The sequence below is a fragment of the Pithys albifrons genome, chromosome 5, assembly GCF_047495875.1.
Source record: "Pithys albifrons albifrons isolate INPA30051 chromosome 5, PitAlb_v1, whole genome shotgun sequence".
NCBI classification, from domain to species: Eukaryota; Metazoa; Chordata; class Aves; order Passeriformes; family Thamnophilidae; genus Pithys; species Pithys albifrons.
The window spans coordinates 47,861,102-47,882,902 of record NC_092462.1 but is presented as its reverse complement, the minus strand read 5'-3'; the positions used below and the strand labels follow the sequence as shown (position 1 = coordinate 47,882,902).

Sequence of the window (21,801 nt, the reverse complement as noted above, 5' to 3'; positions counted from 1 at the left end):
GGAGGAAAGAAAAAGAAGAAAAATGAGCTGTATTTTATAGCAGCACACAGACTTGCCCATTTGTCCACCTTTCATATTTTTCGTTCAACAAAAGCATCTGTTTCCATACTGTGCAATTCAAACTCCAACAGTACGAAGCTGCTCCCTGCGGCACTCACCTTGTGGTATAACCTATTGTTTTCCCATTCTAATAACTTCTCAATCGATCTTCGTGTCTGGAAGACAAATGAGAAAGAATTTTACTCTTGACTGGTTTCAGAAAAACTTGGGTTTGCAGCTGCTTTTGTGTGAAAAGGAGAGAGGTACGGGACAGTGACTGAGTACAGGGTGGTCTGCAGTACTACCAGAACTTCTCCAGTATTAAATAGTATCTAGAAGAGAAACAACTTTTTATGGCAGCCAAATAATGATCTTCAACCACTTTGGAAAGAAACCTGTCAATATATAAGCTCTCTGGTTCTTATGGCTGTTATAACTTTAAAATCACAGAAATTTTGAGGTATAAAAAGTAGGAACACTGCTGCCTCAGTATCAGTGGTCTAAGTGCACTGTTTTCTGAGGTCAGCAGCTAAACTTGCAAACATTAGGAACTATCTTGCAATGCTGTAGGTTAAGTACAAACACACAATACTTTAAATAAACGAGGAATTTGTTACATTTAGATCCAGATTTTAGAGACTGAAAAACCAAATGCAGAATTTACAGTAAATTGCACACATGGATGTGATTTGTATAAAAAGCAAACCCAGTATTTAGGATTCTATATCAAAGGTTTACTGCCTGACAGTACTGCAAGTACTGTCCACACTTGACACGTCAGAGAATGGTGAAAGCTGTTCTGAGCAGTTTTTTAAGATTATGTATGCTAGAATTAAAGAACATTTTGTGCTGTAAAGTTTTGCAGCATTTTGAGTATAATTATTCAGTTATACTTTCATTTGAGAAATACATACTGACATTTATAGTCATTTGACTGCCAGAATATCTATTGCTGAGCTCTAAATGGGATTTGCTACAGATTGAATAAAAAGAGGATAATTCATGGTGCCAGGTGTTAAGATGAGACCAACAGAGCTGCAGGTGCAAAGGATGGAGCAATGACAACTTAGTGCAGCTGCAGCTTCCTTACAAGGCAGAGAGGGGTGAGGGGAAAGGATGAGAAAGCATCTTGCTGTTATTACTACAAAATACTGTAAATGAACCTTAAAATATCAAACTAAATGTTGCCATGAGAAACAAGAATGAGTAAAATAAAAGTTAGACAAAAAATTATTAATTTCCTCTCAAATATTAACATCTTGGTTTTCAAACACCAGTTTGTCTCCAGTTTAATACTGAAGGGGCTGTGGGGAAACACATCTAAGCATGTACTGTGGTCACATGATTAAAAATTAGATCATTGTTATATATGAGTATTCATTACATTTTTTATTATGTTTTATTTTAAAAAGCACAAGTCAAGAAATTATCAGAAGGTGGATGTGAGAGTGACTAATTTATCATATCAATTGGAAATTTGAGTATTTTTTGGTTATTCTTATTATTATGTTTTTAAAGACAGTGCCCTTTAACAATAATCAGTAGACCTCACTTGTTTCTTTGTAAAGATAGCCTTTTAGAGTCTGCTCTCCTTTTAAATGAAAATAGGGCAGCAGTTATGGTCACACTTTTGTTAATTTAGTTGCCAGTCAGCTCCAAATCAAAAGAAAATAAGGCTGCAGAGTGTAATTAACATTCAGTTCAGTCGTTTTGTCCCTTGTCTAGCCCCCAAGCTTTGTTAAAATTGCCATCTGAATGCTGAAGGCTGTAGGGAAATCGATTTGATTCTAATCGCACCATGAAAAGAACATGATCTAACTGCTTTCAGCCCTCCGTAAATCTGTACTAGGTCTTTAGCACAATGCAACTTCCAATTTAAAAAGCACTGAATGTCTCGTCAATGACTTTGTGAAGAAAAAAGAACAAGGAGCAGACATAAAAATTCCAATAGTTGTTTAAGCATTAAAGTTCATTTGCATCACAGCAAACCTGAAAAGGGCTGACCTCTCAAACCGCCTCTCAGGTCTATGAAGTTGTAGCCTTGACAAGCTCACATTGACAGAGCTCATTGACTCTGAAAGGCTACTCTATCAATGGTGAAAAATGGCAATAGGTTCTACTCTGAGCAGGCATCTGCCTGCCCACCCGCTGCTAAACCAATGGCAAAATTGATTCAAAACCTGAATCTACCTTGTAATCTTCCTTTCCAGGACCTTTTAATAATAGATTAAGATCACTATACAATTTAATTTGTTTGCCCCAAAGCCTGTGAAAAACATCCAAGCTTTTCAAATTCCAATAAAATTACATCTGTACTACAATACATACATATAAATAAGAAATTGATAGGTAGTTATGTCCTATTAAATGGTTTATTTAAATAACACAGTTTTAAATAATTAGACTAGCGTGAGATAAAAATACATGCATCCTCAAGACCATGATTATTTATCTTCACAGAGCCTTAAATATAATCCTTCCTGTAGTATCATCTGGGACAGTCATAGTTTCCAAATCACATCATATTATCAATACAAAAATGTTAATGAAAATTAGACTGTAAAATATTTCTGCAAACCTCAGAGCCTGGAATAAAAACAAATTAATTAAACAGCATCACACAATTCACTATAGTAAGTTTTCTTCCTACTTGACAGGTGAAAAAAAGCACTTGCACGTGCAGCTTAATTAATCACTGCTCTTGACATCTCAATGATTTACAGTGAGGAGCAGGTGAGGATATACAAAACCAGAAAGGAACACTTGATTTGAGTGTAGCATTTTCAGCACACTAGGATGACAAGCTTATATATTCTATCAATGGCGTACAGAAAACCCCGTACAACAAATTATTTGTTAGCCACAACAAAAGCACAAATTAAGTGGAAGAGAGACTTGCTTATTAGAAAGATTTAATACTATCCAGCTTTTAAATTTTATTTTCATTAAAAAACCAGTCCAATATTTGAGCAAAGCAAAAACTGCAATTCAAGTACCAATGATAAGAAAGTACAGTTTGTAAAATACTTCATGAAAAAAGCAGATAGTCTTAAATGCTATCCACAGAATTCTGTGAAATGGACCTCTTCAACTTTCTAGATGCAACATTTAATGAAGTATTTCTATTAAAAAATGAGTCTTTAGAGGTATTAATGTCTAACAGTGTTTTCTGAAAAAACAGACTACCAAAAAAGCCCAACTCAGAATACACTTTCACCAATCCTTATTTCTTTTGATTCAGAAAAAGTTTTCCCCTTAAATGTGGATGAAAAAAAAATCCAAGCCTAAATATGAACTTTTCATGCAGAAACAAGGTAGTATAGAATGTATTATCAACTTCAAGAGCTTTCTGTCAGTCTTTGCAGTGTCTAGTGCAGTTAGCTTACAGCTCCAGATGTAGCTATCATCTGGACTAGAAGGCTGTGCAGCAACAGGGATCTCCCTCGCAGTGCATGACCTGGAACACAAATATTACACTAAACCATGTTAGTGAACAGGCCAAAACCCCCTCAATTCCTGCTGTAAATCAGTAAAGGACTGGTACAATATTAAACAAAAGGATCTTACGTGACTCCCAAAACATTGCTAATCTGAGTACCTCCATTTGTCTTTATTAAGTGAGGAAACAACATGGATAGTGACAACACGATCTAACAATTTTGATCATAGTTGTCTGAGAAAAAACAAAGAATCTTCCACTACATGCATTTGATCTTTGACTTCTCATCTGAAAACATATGTTAATATAGCAAACATTAGTCTAATAAACAGCATGAGATTTTCAAATACCTTCATACAAAACTTCACCACAATCATTATTAGTTTTGAGTATTTCCTTGAACAAATACAATTTATGCTCACATTTCAAAAAGAGACCACTTTAGGCGGACTTCTGTTGATTCTTACATGGCCAGAATTAGTATTATACACCATAGGAAAAAGCCAAAGGGTCCTCTCAGAGGTCTGAACCGTACTATCTCCATTCATGACAGAAGCAGGAATTTCTATTCATTCTGAGTACAAAATTTATACCCAAGTAATTTAGTTATCAGCACACACAATTAAATAGAAAGTTAGAAGAAACTGAGTCACAGAACTGTTGCTCACTTTCAACATGCCAAAACATCTTCCAAGCCAATTTTGAGGCCCATATTGGTACCACATGAATACCAAAGCTGTACTCAAAATACACATAACTGAATTACATACAGCTGTGCTAATAAAATCCTCATCTTGAACACTCTATTGCAAACCCTTCATGAACTGTAAATTGTAAGACTTCCATCTGACTGAGGAATTCTCTATTTGTGAAGGGCTAAGAGGATCAAGGTGAAACCTGAGTTGATTTCAGATCCTGACATGCTGGAATACCTGTTTCAGCACATGCAGTAATTTGAAAAGGTGTTTGAAGAACTACATAGGTGAACATGTAGATCTTGCAACATCTCTTCTATTAGTAGGTAGGATATCTCTTATTTTATAGACTACTGTAAAGGTGCTCATCCCACGTGCCACTGCATCATCCATGCAAGTGAAACCTATACAGAACAGATTGAAGCATATCTGGAAAAAAAATGTAAGTCTGGTGCTTTTTGTATGATCGTGAAATAACTGCCTTGGACAACAAGATGATATTGCTGCATCCTGCCTTACCATATAGATTATTCTGTGCAGAAAGTGAGTGCCACATAAAGCACAGATCACAGCTACTAATGAAGCAAAGAGAAATATAATCCATAGAATTCTGGGGCAGGAGAACTGACAACATCAAATTGACCTCATGAAACTTCCCATTCTGAAAGACAGCCCTGAGGATACTGTCCCCCACTCTCACATGATCTATAAACTGGGGATTTTTCCAGCTCTCAACCCTGGGTTGATACATCACAGAGAGAAGAATTTAAAGCTTACTGAACTCAATCAGACCAATTACTTCCTGGAAAGGTCTCTTTCACCACATTGTTTACCGATATAAAGAGAGGTTCAGCATTATTTGACACGTAACATTTTTTTAATATCTAAGCCAAAGACTGTTTGACCTGATTCTCCAATTTCTTGACGGTTTAAAAAAGGACTAAAGCCATGAAATATGTGGAGAATGGAGAAGGTGTACAGAAACATACACTCCATGTGTATCATGAAGAAGTGTGTGTGGCTCGGCTTCGCGAACGAAGATTTGGGAAGGGCTGCCCCACGTGGGTGTGCCCTTCCAGCCTGCGCAGTGGATTTTTTAGGTGAGGCACAGCGTGCGCAGAACTGGCCCCACCGTTTAAGTCCTGAGGTTCATCTGCCACGGCCGAGCGAGCTTGGACAGTGCCAGTGAAGTCCTCGGGACTGTCACAGCACCTGGTATTTCCCAGGAGGTCTCCCATCCAAGTACTAATCTGGGGCTGACCCTGCTTAGCTTCCGAGATCTGATGGGATCGGATGTCAGGGAGGCATTTAACTGCCTCATGAAGAAGTAACATGGAGAGGATATTTTATTATCACCAATGTACTAACTGACAGAATGAGTATTTTCCAAAGTCATCTTCATCTGCAGTAGAAAGACATAGAAGAGAGAAATTATCAAAGAAAGTTCCTAGAAGTTGATTACAAGTCTCAAATATAGAAAGTCCAACAGACTCAAGATGTTAACTTGATATTTTCGCTGTTCAGTAAGAGCTAAGTCACCAAGTAAATGTTGCTATAATGAGATGGCAGTGACTAGAGCCAACCATTGTGAAAACTATGGAAAAGCCTTGTGGAAGAAATAGTCTAGACCTTGGCAAAATTAACACGCTTCCCTCAAGAAGGCCTAATGGAGATGTGGAAAAACATTTCACAGGCAGACAGATGTTGAATTGATCCATGAAACATCAGGACTGTAATTAATGTTGTTACTTGGACTTGTAAATAAATATTTGTAACTCCATTATTCTAGGATTAAATTCTAGCTCTGGTTCTCTGTCATTATGAGGAAATAAAACCCATGAGGCTCCAATCACTCCAAACAAATTACTCAAAACAGCCATGAGGATCTAAAGCATCCACCTCATGCTGAAGGACATTTCCACAAAAAAAGGCCACAGAAAATGAACACATAAAATGGATGACAATAGGACCAAATCTCCATCAAATAACTCATCTGATGCCATTCCCTGTGAGAAATTTTCAACAGACCATGAATGAAAATTCCACCTCCACCTTCTCTTTTAAGGTTAGAGAGATGCAACCTTCTGTCCCTGTCATTTATTTCCAAAATATCCAGTAGTAGGCTATGGAACATTGTTCAAGGCCAATGTAGATGGAGAAAGTAGAGGATCTCAGGTTACACTTCTATTAAGAAATGAAACTGTGCCCAGAAATATTCCCATTCACTTCAAGCCAGCTGGCAGGGAACAGCTTACATCTATATCAGCAAGTTTTCATAATCTCCAAACCACTCATAGTGCCTGGAGTATTCTGATAATGCCTACAAATTGTTACATAATACAGACCCAGAGCCTGCCAGCGACTTCTCTAAAAGTACAAATTATAAAGCACCAGTTCCTGGGAACACTCCTTTGACTCCTGCTGTTATGAGTATCTAAGGGCAGGGACCAAGAAAGGAAGAGAAGCTACATGGCCAGAAAGAGTGAAAAGCAGCACAACTTAGCAAAACAACTCTAAGAAAACTGTAAAATCCAACACTTCACTAGTGTGCATGCTGAAGAGAACAATCTCTCTGAAAGGAATAGCCCCTACAACACTTTGTCCATCTAGGACTGAATCAGAAAAATACAGAATGTGAAGTAGGTTGATCCTGCAGCTACTTAACCAATTTAGCAAAAAATCTGGCTACTTAAAAAAAAAATTGCCATCATTATTGTTTCTGATTCAGCAATTTATTCAAAAATTTAGCAGAAACTATTTTTATGAGCTATAAAATTAGAAGTACTTGGTGACTTTATGTTTGGTATGATAGAAGAATATTTATTAACTTCTTTCACCTTCTCCTTTGTAGAACTGCCCCACTCATCCTCCCAACTGTTTTGTCAGTAGTAATGTTTCTTGAGCTACTTTTTCTTTGTTAAATAACAAGTTAACTTTCTTTATAGCTAGTGCTTGAGTTACTGAGAGTGCAACATTTAGTCAGAAAATAAGGTTTTACTCTGATTTCTTTAATAAAGTGGGAAAGTGAACACTTTCCAGACCTAGGCTACTTTGAGAAAAGTCAGAAGAAGAGGCACAGAAGCGTGCCAGTACCTCACACTTGACAGAACTCCATTCTACTTTTATGTTTGTTTAACAGTATAAGAAGTTCAGCCAACTGCTTTCTACTTATTTTATCACATAAATTTCAGGTAATTCTGCCTTCTAATTCTATCCTCAACAATGTTTGCATATGCTCCCTATTTGGCATCACCTACACGTTCCTAAAGACAGAATACTAAAAATGTCCCTTCCTAAACTGAATTTTCAAATCTAACAAACAACTAGACTATTTTTATCATGATCTTTCAAAATAGCTCTATGCAAGTTTCACCTAGCACATGTTTGGATTTACAGAAACATGTCAAACCGGACAGGAAGAACAACATAAAAATCAATATTAAACCCAAACCACTGCATGATCCCTTCGTATACCTTGGCCATGACAACATGGAAATGTTAATTTTATGCACATTATTTTGATTAATATTAAAATGTTCAGACATATAATTCTGATGACAAATGCAATTACATTTTACATAACATTTGGAATGTTCACTATAGATACCAGGAATATGATACATTTAGGATTTATACAAAACCATTACTAAGAATAACACAAATTACAAATTTAACTTCAGAACTCGTATTTTGAAATACTAAAGGGTTTGCATTTGACTTATAAAGAAACAAACTAGTATTTTGTGATCTACTTGTATTTGTAAGTATTCTTCATGCCAATCTTACTGTTCTGTTGTTCACTAAGCAGGTCCACAAATTAAAAGACATGGTAAAACCAGCAGCTCCCACACCTCACCATGCACCAACTCATCACTATACCCTTTAGGAAAGCACATAAAAACCTGATGAGCTTTTGCAGGAAATAAAATCTGATTTCAGATATAGAAAAACAATTAGCACAGAGCTACAGAGATGATGATTTCACTTTTAGATTGTTCTACAACCTTTGTCACTTGAAGTTTTTAAAGCAAAATATACCAGGTCTGAATCTTCTGATTCTTTTAAAGTTTTCATTTCATAGTTAATTAATACAATTTTAAAAAGGACCTCTGAATTCATTTGAAGACAGTGGTAAAGAATGCATATTTGATACATACAAGTTCTAGCTGAGAAAAAGTTTTACTAAGTTGACTAGGGCCAACATAGAGATGACATGCTCTGGTTAGGATAAACATAATACATTACAATTTTAAAGATCCTTCCAAACTGAATTATAGTGTAAATTGTCAAAACAGAGACTTCAAAAACAAGGCACCTTCTGTCTAATGCAACTGCCTCATGGAAGGCCTCAGAAAAGTATTATGCTGTTAAGACTACTTCCAGTGCAAAGTCCCTAGCAGATAGGTGTAAGAGAAAAATATGTTTTCTTCAGTTTTGAAAATAAATGTAATGTATTCATACCTTCAATAAACTGAGCTAATATATTTTAACATCAGAATCATCCATTGACAAGTAAGACTACTGTATTTAAGAAAATTCATTCCAGCTACTCCACCACACACTTAACTTAATCAACACTTTGGATGTTGTAATTAGGTTATGTTTATACAGCACTCTGAAGATGTGAACTGCTACTTAAGTGACAAGTAATGATGAGGCTTATGCAGCATTCATCCGCTTTGTGTGAATTCAGAAACAAACAAGTAGCTCTTGAAAGTATTAGTACAGATCACTATTAAATATCTAATTCTATTCATTTTAAGAGAATGCCCATAAAGCTTTTGAAACATGCAATTTGCTTGTACAATACCAGCTTTTAAAAATCTAGTGGTACTGCAATTCTATCATGGCTTTCATTGTTACTGTTTCTGTTGAAATTATTTATCCTATTTACACATCAGGAACTACAGCATTTAGTTAATACTGAAAATGAGTGCCAATTCATTTGAAAAAGTGGCTTCAAATGGGCACCTCAGCCTGCAGCACTTTTTGAATTATAATTCACATTCTTTTCACTTGAAGAACAATAACTTAAAGACTTAATGTTCATTTGTACAATCTGGAACTCATCCCAGAAACAATGGTGCAGTCTATGAGTAAAATCACTGAAGATCATTGATAATCTAGATATGCAAATGAGGTACTATACTTCCTGCAACTTTCTTGCAGCTTTTATTCATTAAAATCAAATCAAGGCCACATAAAAGGAGAGGCAATAAGACACTGAATCAAATAAAACATTTATTTTACTGGTGAAGAGTAGCAGGCTTTTTCTCAAATACCTCAATGCGAACAAAGAAAGGACACAACACTGCACAAAGACTTCCAAAACTAGCACTGAACAAACCACTGAAAAGAAAAATTCAGTGAAGGGAAGGCTTTCATTGCATGGAAATGCGTTAAAGTGATGTAACAATTAAGCTTACAAACGTCTGTGACTTAATAAACTCCTAGTCTGAAGCACCTGCTGATTTAAGGAGACAAACCATTACCTTATTTTTCACTGCACAAAAATAAGCACCCATTCCCATAATACATAAACCTTCAATAACTGTCTGCAATTTCAAAAATCTTACCTACATTTGTGATAACACTCCCACACTGGAATTAAAAAAGTCAATGAAAGGCAGTAAAAATAGAGAATATAGAAAAAGACTAAAAGAATTATTGTAACTCCACAAACTCTGAAGCTGCAATTTCCATTTTGTCTACAGGAACCTTAAAAAGAGCTGAGAACCCTGAGAAAGAGCTGCAAACTATACCAGCAATTTAAGAGCACGGTATATTGATTCACTCTTTAAAACAGACACATCTTAATTGGTCATTCTGAGAAAAATTACTCTTCTATATTAAAAGTAAGAAATTGTATAGTTGAAACTGTTGTTTAGTAAAATCTTTGAGAAACACTCCCTCTTCCTAGCTCAGTGCATATGTTCAACAAAACCAATTTTAGCGTTCTATTTCAGTAGAAGAGGGCAAAGATGAAGACTTGTATATTTTTATTGTGTAATTAAAATACGATCTACACAAACTTCGAGATGGGAACACTCCCTTCAGAAATCAAACTCTAATTGTATGGTCTTGGGAGTCTTTTGTGATCACTGCAGCAAAGGATATAACACAGATCAGTTCCAAGTAACCTGGCCTTGCACTAGGAATCACTTAGGGCAGGGCTGAATTAGGAAAGCTCTCTGGGTAACACTTCTCAGACAAGTGCAGGTACTGTAAAATAAGCAACATTTTATTTATTGATCATTTATTATACTTGTTTCACAGTATTGAGCACCAGTGGGAAATAGTTCAATGTGTCTACAAGTCAAAGGGAAGAAACAAGCGCATGACATCCTGGAACCATTTCCTCAAAAAGTGAATCCTGGCTGTTGTGACCATACAAATAGTGAGAAATTTCTCCTTTTCCTAAACTTAGAAGATGGCAATAACCTATGAAACAAAGGAGATATAACCAAAGGAAAGATTTATTTTCAGTGTGAGCTGGTGCCTCAAACCGCAGGGGCTCTGGAAGCACACCTCACGTTCAGACCTCACACCTTTTTGTAGCCTTACAGAGCCCTGCCTGTATTCATCAGACAATGCATATTCATTGGCTTGCTGGTCTAACCAAAAAAGGTGTCTTCTCCAAGGGGAGGAGGTATCATCCTCTTCTTAATTGGCTATGGAGGATTCCTCACACAGGATGGAGGGTCTTCTTTGTTCACAGAGCCTGCCACATGGCAAAAGAGGCCTTTGTCTCCTACACTTTGTTTCAGGTACTTGTAGTTTCCCCTCACCGTCCATAACAGTCCCTGGTGCCAGGTCCAGACAGAACCTGGCAACTTACATTCCTCATGGTACACCTATAAGTTCCCTATAATATCAAAATAATATAAAAAGAAAAAAAGAAACCCCTGATTTGGTAAAGAATAAAAAATCTTACCTTGGCTCAACTAATTTTGCTTATAATAAGACTGTGTTGATCTATTTCTCACACTATGGCTAAGTCTGGCCAGTGAAAGGCTATCTAAAGAAATCAAAGCATGGAAGATGATTTAATCAACACAACCCTTTTCCAAGACACAGTTCAAGTCAGACATGAGCAGTTCAAGAGTTCAAATGTGACTACTTCATATTGAATACATTAGTTTTATGTATCAGCAAAACTGTGGCACTAGCAGCAAACCAAAACAGTCTAGGAATATGGTTTTTTAGTGGAAGATTACGACATTGCTTCTTGTCACAATTCTACTGGAATCTACTGACCAAGAAACAAATTGGAAGCTATATGAACCAGGTGGTATTTACAACTGCCGCCAATTTGCTGAGCAGCTCCAGCTAATGCACTGTCTCTCGTCTTCCCCTCTTCTACGAAAATACCTATCATTAGTTTCCTGCACTTGTCACAGCATTTTGACACAAACTGATGAAAAATTCTGCATAAAAGAAAAATCTTAAAAGCTTGTGGATGTAGTTCAGTACTGAGATCTTGAAAGGTACAACAACTGTAACTCCAGATAAGAGTGATTTAAAGGATTTATATCAACTTTACCTTTTCCTGTTCTGGATCTATGTACCAAGACACAGTTGAAACCACACCTATGATCCCTAAATTCCCGCAAAAGACTTTCAAAACATTACTGGAGACAGACAGATAAAGAAGCTTCTATTAAAGAAGCCTCTAAGGAGCATACTAAAGGTATGCACATGCACGTCAGCCAAACGTTACGGTTTTTATAGCTTTCAGTAATTAATGTATGTGATATCTATCGCCAGCTCATGGTACCATTTACCCTGGTGCCCATCCTTAGAACTCCTCAGAACCACCCCTTGGAGCCCCTTCAAGGGCTCTGAGCTGACTATCCTGTTTTGACTACAAGCTATCTTACTGTCTCAGTTGGAGTCCTTGCAAGTGTTCTTCAAAACAACATGTCCTTAGTCATGTGTGTGAAAGTGCTCAGTGACTTCTAAATATCACCTAAAATGTGAGAAACTTAGGAAAACTGATTCAACTTATATAATTCTATAAAAATCTATAAAATACACATTAAAATCCTTAGACATCACCTATACAAGCAACTCAAGTTGCAGTAACTTTACACTGTTTTTGTGTGAGTAGTAGCCCTGACTAGAATAATTAAAAATTCTTCTGCTTGTTTCTTATACTAGAATTTTCTAATATTGCCCTTGAAATACATTTCACAGCTTTCCTCCTTCTCTCCTCTACCAGAAAAAAGTACTCTTTCCCAGCCATTTCCAGGATTAAGTGTTAGGAGTTTGGGAAATCGCTCTTTTTCCCTTTCATTTTGTTCTTAAGAACACAAGTTAATTAATTCTTATATATATTATACTCTCCAGATGCCCAACAGACACAAAGTTCTGATTTCTCTGTCTGAAAGAAAACCCTCTAAGCATATATCCAGTTGCTGAACTGCCGACATGGACAGATGGTATCTACTGGAAATCTCCGGATTGACTTCAACTACTTTTACTCTGGAGGAAAAATTAAACTACCTAAACACAGATATGGAGTGCCATCGGTGTCTAGTGTTATTGTGGCTTCTACATACTGTGTTTAGGCAGCTGCATCCAAAGCTCAATTTCTCTAATGCTGGACATCCAAGTGCACAAAAAGGTGCAAAGGTCCTTAAATGTCTTCTGATACCTGCTTAAACAGAAAAAATGAAACATTTACTGACAGTCAGGCCACACCTCTAGGATGACTCAAAGAACTTCAAGTCCGTGTCCAAGCTCCTCCTGTCCATTCTCTTTCCAAAACTCTTCTGTCTTTATGCAATCTCTGTATATGACAACAACAGTGACACCACTATCCATGGCTGAGGGGGTTTTTTTCAGATTTATCCTTTTGGAAGGAGCTTACTTTTTTACCTCATTCCAGGCAAACTTCAACAGAACTTCTCTAACTGTTCCTTCACCAGATTCCCATACAGAACCTCTCTTCTTAGCTTCAAATGCTCTTTTCTGACCCCCAATGCTGAGGGCCTTGTATTTTTTTCTGACTCTGTTTAACAATGTATAAAAAGTAGATTATTTGTGACTTCTAATAGTAGATTAACAGGATCCAGTTTAGAAGATGAGAGTTTGCAACATTGGCACTTACCAAGTTACATCCTGTTATCATTTTCTGCTACAACCCATTAGAGGAGAAAAATGGTTCAAACTACAGAGCACCAGAGGCATCCTCATTTAGAAGTTAAGCATGGACAGTAGCAATGCAAACTTCCCTTGTATTTGCAATGAGCAGAACTAGGCCTACAATGGTAAGTCACCAACTTATTTGCTGAAGCAATCACCAGATTCTAATTTCTTCTAGCAGATTTTCGGGCTACTGATATAAAATCATGCTACAGGAGACTTACTGGTTTGTGACAGCTTGAGCACAGAAAACCTCAAGTATGATATAATTCATAGTGGCATCAATATTTTTGTTTTGGTTATTTTTCTCCACAGACTCCAACACTACCAGGAGGCTTTTCTACCTTTTTGTGTATACAATTAAAACTAGTGTTAATATATTAAACAGACTAAGCATTAAGATCCTAACACAGAAAGTTAAATGATACAAAAAAACAAAGGTTTTGTTATCATAAGTGTTCACCCTATAAATGCCTTTATTTATTGACCCTATAAAATGAGGACTTTATTTATAGAGAAAATAATGATGATGTTCAGTGTACTTAACATTACACAAGTTGCAGCATTAAGAGGTATCAGAAAAAAGAGAACAAACACAAACCTTGCCATGAAATGGAAAGATGAACAATACTAAATACTGAGGAGATGATGGGGAGGCATGGAGACTTCTTGCAAAGTAGTGAAATAGAACTAGTCAAAGACAATTTTCACACACACAAAAACAGAAGAGGTGGGAGGGCAGCCTAATTAACTGCACTGAGGGTAAGGAAGTGAAAACCAGGCACATGTAATGAGCTTCTGTTATGAACAATACAGTAAGTGACAAGTGTACACAGACAAAAGGCTAATGTAAAAAAAAGAATCTTACTCCTCTACACCTTGGAAGGAAAATCCAAAAAGAAAAAACAATTATCCTTTTTCAAAATAGCCTTTTTAAACAAAAACATATGGTTATTCGGGCCACAGTGTAATCAGAAGCTCCTCAAAAACAATCTGTCACCCAATCACTGCAAAATTCTGAAAATCTCAGTGTATCACAGAGAGGATGCAGCTATTAAAAACATGTTGAAAGTTAGTTCAATAGTAATAAGAGCTGTACAGTAGATGGTTCTAGGAGAGACATTCAGCTATACCACCTCTCATTGAGTTACAAGCTCTAAGTCCTGACTGGTGTCTCTTTTAACTTTAACCAGTAGGGCAGACAACTGAAATCAAAATGTATGGAATAAAACTGATTTAAGTTCTAGCACAAAGTCTTTAATGGTGAGAGATAAAAAAAAGAAAGAAAACCAAAATGAGAACAAAACCAGCACAATTCTAAATCAAAAATCATATGAATAGTTGAACTTACTCTTTTACTGAGGCAGATAACTGGCCACATACTACAACCTAAAGTGCAGCAGCAGCAAAGGCATCCACATAGTAGCCATCGTACATTAACTGGAAGATTCTTCTTAAGACAACTGTTAACTCTACTGATGCTGGCTTTAAACTCTTCAGGTGCAACCTACAAACAAAAGAAAAAAAAACAAAGAACAAATTAGTACTCTAGCAGTGCAATTTATTACTTTTACAGTGGTTTACATTAGGAAACACTTGTTCTTATAATAAAATCTTAACTCCAGTTCCAAACTCCTATTCAGAGATACTCACCTTTCCCGTTAAAGATGAAGGAAATTCTGCTTCAAATTTGTTGCTTAGTCCAAACCTACAAAAACAAAATTAAGATTGTATCAAAATTATAAATAACCTTAAGCCATGCTACAAATTACAAGTACCTCATTATACTCTCAGGGTCTGTACCAGCAACAGCATTAATTTCAGGAAAACAATACTTGTTACTAAAAGTAATTCCTAAAATTATCCTAACAGACAAAAGAACACCATTGTACACAGAATGAAATCCATCTTGCCTATAGTCTCTTCTCATAGTTCTCACTGTTGACTCTTCCCCAAACTCAGCAATAGTGAAAAGTGAGGAAAGCAAAGTATTTAAGGGGAAAGGGAAAATAAGGCCACAATTTGAATTACCTCCTTCCTGCACCAGTACAAACCCATCTTGAAGAAAAGCTCATCCAGTGCTAAATAACAGTTCTAAGCATAAAAAAATGAATCAATACCAGCTTGTTCTTCAGAAAAGAAATATGTAATAAGCATCAAAATAAAAAATACTATGTAACAAAACATGGGTTAAATGATAACTAATTTAAAAGAAACATACTAACTATGAATATAAAGCTATGAAGCAGTTTGATATGAGCTAGAGTTACTGAATCTTCTGGGTTTCACAAGATCAAAAGATCAGAAGTTTAAGCTTGTCTATTAAAAAAATATTTCTTCTGTACAGTTGTCTGGTTGATTCACGGACGGATGAACCTCTGGCATGTGGGCTGGGCAATATTTTCTAATAGGACTATACAGACTAAAACTTTATTAATAAAAATGTATGACTGGCTACTAATTTGGTAAACAGCAGTCAGTGGATAATTTAAGTTGTAATTAACAAACTTCTGCATATAATCTAGAGCAGTCTTACTGTCAGATACAAACAACACAAATGAAAAACTAAACTGCTCAAGACTTGATTATTGGCAGTCCAACTGTAGAAACATAGAATGATTTGTGTTGAAGGGACAAAAGATCATCTAGTCTAACCTTCCTGTCACCAGATCACGTTGCTCAAAGCTGCATCCACCTGAACTTTGAACACTTGCAATGATGGCGCATCCACAACTTCTCTGAGCAACCCACTCCAGTGTCTCACCATCCTCATCACAAAAAGTGTCTTACTTATATCCTAAATAAATCCATGCTTTTTCTGTTTAAAACCATTGCCCATTGTCCTGTCACTACACATCCTGGTAAAGTCTCTCTCCATCTTTCTTATAAGCCTCCTTTGTACATTGGAAGACCTTATTTACACGTAAGTTATCTACCATATTTCGGTATTTGTAACTAGAATAGCAGCTCCACAACTTCTATAAATCTCTCAAATTTGGTAAAGTAACAAACGAAAACTGTTAACCAGAGACATATATGGCAAGTTTACTACTTCAACACAGAACAAAGAAAACCCATACTTACTGGAAACATATTTTTACCATTGAAAATCCTACTGAATATGCCAACACAGCAGGACCACACACCCTCACCCCAAACTTCTGAGTGAAACTAAGTGCTGAGGCAAAAGTTACGTAAATATCAGAAAGTGTCATGCCCTATCAGTTAAGCTACTTAAAATTGCCAGTAAATTGGAGGGGAAACCAAAGTCTGAAAAGAATCCCTCGGACCCACATACATTTCAGAAGTAGCCAAAGTAGCTTCTCTCACAAGAACTAAAATGAAGCTGATCCCTGCCCAAGGCATGAGACAAAATTTCAGCAGTTCCTCTACTGAGAATACTGAGGAAGCCCTTTACTCTGAGGCATGAACAGGTAGGTCACATGCACAATAAAGTCTCTCTGCTCTCAGTTAAGTCATGATGAGATGTAGTTGCAGGAAAAACCCTCCTCAGTTTCATGCTGAAGATTTTTTTGGAAATCAGCAGGACAGAAACAAAGCGCTTTTTTGGTGCATGTATGATCTGAAAGTATTCAAACGTTGACAGCTCCATCAAAAACAAGTACTCACAAAGATGGCAAAAGCCATGCCCAACAGAACCCCTAATGAAAAAGCTCTAGAGGTATCTGAAACACTGAAAATCTGAAATTACAAACATTTTGAGGCAGAATTAAAGGACAGAAACTCCCAACCAATGCTGTTAGACTTGGTTGAAGTTATAAGCAAATAAACTGAGAGTCAGTACCCGAGGCTTGTGGTGATGTTTAATCCATGGTGCAGTAGCAAAACTGAAGCTAATCTCAACCAGCTACCAACACAATGCTGAGCTTTTCACATTACAGTCTGTTACCATACACAGGTAGTAAAAAAGGGTGACTACACACAATAAAAGCCTATCAGACCATACCATACACTGTAAGTAGTTCTGTGGTCTCAGAATTGTCACTATTGACTGTATGCTGCAATTTGGAAATAAAAATATTAGAAACTCCACAGACCACTACTACATGTTCATTGTAAAGACGTTAATAGCTCTGACAAAAACAGCAGAAAAAAAGCACCTTAAAATCAAACGTTAGAAATCAGTATTTTAGAGATGCACTTCCACGGACAGCTGTCCTACTGTAGCACTAACTTTCTTCTGCACGATACTGCATCTCAAGTGACATGCACTCTTCTCTGTTTGCTCTGTGCCTTTCCCACTCTACATCATGCCTTCCACAGATCCATGCTCACCTCATGCATGAGTACTTCCTTTAACCTTCCTGGACCTGAAAAAGTGTTTCTTGAACATGACTCTGCTTGAAAGGTTCTGATGAGTTCCAGCCTTTGTGTACAGTGGAGAAAGAAATGGTAGAGGTGGAAACTTTAAAGTACAGATAGGATGCAGCCAATTCGTAAGTTTTTTTCAGCTTGCAGCTCAGATCTTCTTAACACAAAAAAACCTGATATGTGCTACTGTCTTCATCTTTGTCGTCTCTTAGGAGGACACTAAATCATTTTCTTCATTGCCCTCAACTCTACATTCATATGTTCCCAACCTTTACAAAATAAATACATATTCTACAAATCTTAACACACTCCATAATTCTCACAGACCCCTGCTTTCACTCATATGTCCACTATACAAAGTAAGGTTGCAAAATACATTATCAGACTTCAGTTTAATATTAAAGAAACTGACTTGGATGAAAATATAATTTGTGAGGGTTTTTTCCTCTCTACAAAAAGTTATCTTGCATCAAAACACAAGGTGCTGTAACAGCAAAGCACATCAGCACATCACAACAACTCTCCACCATTCCAGCACTGCAAGAGAGTAATAAATCCAGTTAATACGGTCTGCTATATATAAGGCACATATGTCTCAACTGGTCAAGGAACAGGAAAACAATCACTGAAAAACACAATCAGACACCTATCATAAATATTCTCTTCATGATTTCAAACTCATCATGTACCTCTCTTCCTACCATAACATGATTTTACAAACAAGTATGAAATACCTTGGGTGTCAGTTCAGTTGTAAGTAAAGATCTATATTTTCTCAGCTTTCAAGTTCCTTGCTGTTAGAAGACATCACCTCAAATTATCAGAAACCAGGTGAAATGTTACTGCTGTTTACCAAGCTATCCCAACTCTGCTGGTGTGGCAACAGTTGAATTGAATATTTAAAAAATCATGTTAAAAAAAATTAGCATTGTCTGCAGCATGGTCCAAACAGTGTGTTTAAGGAGAAAACTCTCAGTGCAAACGAAAAGCCCCACATCAGGGAAAGGCAAGGCCTTTGTGTGTTTTATTTGGATAATATTTACCTGCTTTCCTTTAATTGCTTTTAACAATTCATCTTAGAAAAGACTATGACACACTTCCATAATCTGTTGGATGAAATCAAGTGATGGTAAATGTCTTTCTGATGTTAGTCTGTAGTCACGGAATTGACATATTTCAAACTCAGCATTATGACTCCTATGTAAGCTCAGAGAGGATATGACAACAGACTACGAAAAGAGCTTCTGTTTAAATATACACATGACAGAAGCACTCAGCAACTGCAGAGTCAGAGACAGATCAATCCAGTATTTGCTTAACTGCTGATAATTTTTGTCAGACCTTAAAAACGTATACATGCTTGTATACTGGCAAGACTAATTTATCACATACACAGGACTTGACCTATTCCTTACATCCACCAAGTGAATGTTCTAACGGGGATCTAACTTTTAATAATAAGCTTCTGGATCAATGACAAAAAAAGTTATAGGCTGTACAAAGGTACAAGTGGCTGATGCTATATAGTGAGCTGTTCAACCTTGGCACAGTAAAGAAAGTAGATGAAGATCAATTGCCAATTTGGAGGCACACAGTCATATTTCATTGCTCATCCGAACCTACAGAACAAGTACTTTAAGGAAGATCTTAAAGTAATAATGAGCTAGTAACCATTAATGAACAATTAACAAGGTAGCCATCCTTCAACCACAATGCCCTTAACTAGTCACAGTCAATACTTTACAAGCTTCCACAACATTCCACTAGCGGCCCTTCATCTTGTCTTGCACAACTTACCTTCCAGCATTGGAGACTAAACCAATGTTTGCTCTGGTTTAGTTCTTTATACTTTTCATTTCTTAATATGAAAACTAACTGTGGTTTTGTTCTGTTTTCCAGAAACAAGCTAAGGCTACTGGCTTATTTTCAGTGAATCACTGGTACAACTTCTGTTCACAATAAACAGAACTGAACACACTGACTACACACTTCTATTCTTTCACAGGGCCACCTCAGCTTCCTGCCCAATCTGTGTCCTTCCAGCTCTCCAAATTTCTCTTACTGTCCATGTCTTACTTCCTGGTTTTAAACAGACAGCTAACTGCACTGCCTCTCTATTAGTATTCATGTCAACCAGTTATCAAAGCAATGTACTCAAGTGCCACAAAACTACTCTAAATTTAATCCTGGATTTCTGGACAGGCCAGTATCCAAAAATCAGCGGAGTTTATGGGACTCAGAGCAACAGACCACAATACGTTTCACTTTTATGTCTCTATTGCAAGATTAGTCCTGCTGAACGCTGAATTAAAAAAACCCAACAAAACAAACAAACCAGTTTTCACTACTGAATCTTATCTCCAGCTTGATATTTCAGCTTCTGTCAGTGTATTTCATAACTGAGAACACACTTCAACTGATTGAAGGAAAGATACCCCCTTATCTCTTCTATTATAGAGAAGTACTACACAAGCTAATGGTCACTTGCTGCTTGACTGCCAGAGATATCAAACATTCACAAAACAGAACTAAAGTTGCTCCAATGTTAAACACAGTCAAACAACACTTATCAATCACAACACAGTTTTACAAGTACCTATCTGACTAACTGATGCCTTTTCTTTGTTAAATCTCTCAGAGCTAAATTAGTGGCCACATGATAAATGGGAGTGGGTAACAGGTACGTAAACAATCCTAAGCAATAGTGCAGCCGGTCATGTGCTGGCACATACCTGTTATACACAGGAACACCGGCACTCTACTTCCTGACAGCTCATCATTTTGGACAAATACTTCACATTCCTCTGCCAGTCACAGCCCATGCCAGCCTTGTTTCCTCAGCGCCCAGCTGGAGGTCTGCACCCGCTTGCGAGTCCCAGAAGCCCCCCGGGAAGAGCCCTGTCTCAGCACCACGGCCGCCGGGGAAGGGCGGCCGGCCCGGCCCAGCACTTCCCCCGCCTCCCCTCGCCTCGCCCCAAGTTGTCCCTGCGGGCTCGGTGCCCCCGTCCCGCCGCCCGGGCCTCCTCCACCGCCCGTCCCGGCCACCAGGCCCCGGCGCGGCCCTTACACGGTGACATGGCCGGAGCCGCGCACCACCACCGGGTCGGGGGAGTACTTCAGGAGCTGCTCCTCCAGCGCCCGCTCCTCGTCCTCCTCCTCCTCGTAGATCTCATCAAAGTCCGCCATGGCCGGGCCGGGGCGTCCGCTGAGGCAGAGGAACCGGGGCGACGCGACGGGGGCCGGCCAAGGAGGCGGCGGGAGGGGCCGGCGGGGGCGGCCCGGGCCGGGCCGGGCGGCGGCAGGGCCGGGCCGCGGCGGCGGGAGCGGCGGCAGCGGCTCCGGGCGTGGACGCGCCCGACACGCTCCGCGGGCGAAGGGCCGGGGGCGGGGCAGGAACAACAACAACAACATCCGGCCGCGCGGGGCGCGTCGGGCCGGATCGTGACAGTAGCGGCTCGTGACAGGGAGGGGGCAGGGACGGGGCTGGGGTCCGTGCCGGACGGGGGGTCGTGACAGAGTTGGGGTCCGTGACAGGGCGGAGGTCCATGACAGGGCAGGGTCCAGCCCCGAGCATCTCCTGGGCCCGCCCTTGTTAGACTAGCAGAGCGGGTCAGCAGGGAACGGACCCAGTGGGTCATCTGGTCCAGTCTCCTGCTCAAACAGAGTCATCCCAGAGCACATTGCACAGGATTGCATCGAAGTGGTTGTAGAATTTCCACTGAAGGAGTTTCCACGACCTCTCTGGGCAACCTTTTCCAGTACTTGGTCACCTGCACTGTAAAGGAGTTCTTCCTCATACTCGTGTGCAACTTCCTGTGCATCCGGTTCTTCTTGCTGCGTCTTGTCTTATTGCTGAGCACCACCGATCAGACTCTGCGTCTTCCCTTCAGACACTTACAGACATTGATAAGTTCCCCTCTCAGTCATCTCTTCTCAAGGCTGAACAGGCCCAGCTCCCTCAGCCTTTCTCATAAAAGAGAATCAGTCCGTTAATCATCTTTGCCACCCTCCACTGGACTGCCTTCAGGAGCTCCATGTCTCTCTCATCCTGAGCAGCCCAGAACTGGACACAGCACTCCAGATGTGGCCTCACTAGGACTGAGTAGAGGGGCAGGACCAGCTCCCTGGACTTGCTGGCAATGCTCTTCC

General features: G+C 38.6%; 1 protein-coding gene across 1 annotated transcript in view; it reads right to left on the bottom strand.

The window, feature by feature from the left end:
• CHIC2 (cysteine rich hydrophobic domain 2) overlaps positions 1–21,022 on the bottom strand; it is a 31,100-nt gene extending 10,078 nt beyond the window's left edge. The window contains exons 1-4 of the mRNA XM_071556478.1: positions 20,720–21,022; positions 14,974–15,028; positions 14,672–14,827; positions 159–215 (exon numbers count right to left, since the gene is read on the bottom strand). Of these exons, the coding sequence (XP_071412579.1) occupies positions 159–215; positions 14,672–14,827; positions 14,974–15,028; positions 20,720–20,838 (387 nt within the window). The 5' untranslated portion in view covers positions 20,839–21,022. The remainder of the gene's footprint in view (positions 1–158; positions 216–14,671; positions 14,828–14,973; positions 15,029–20,719) is intronic.
• Between the last annotated feature and the right edge of the window lie 779 nt (positions 21,023–21,801).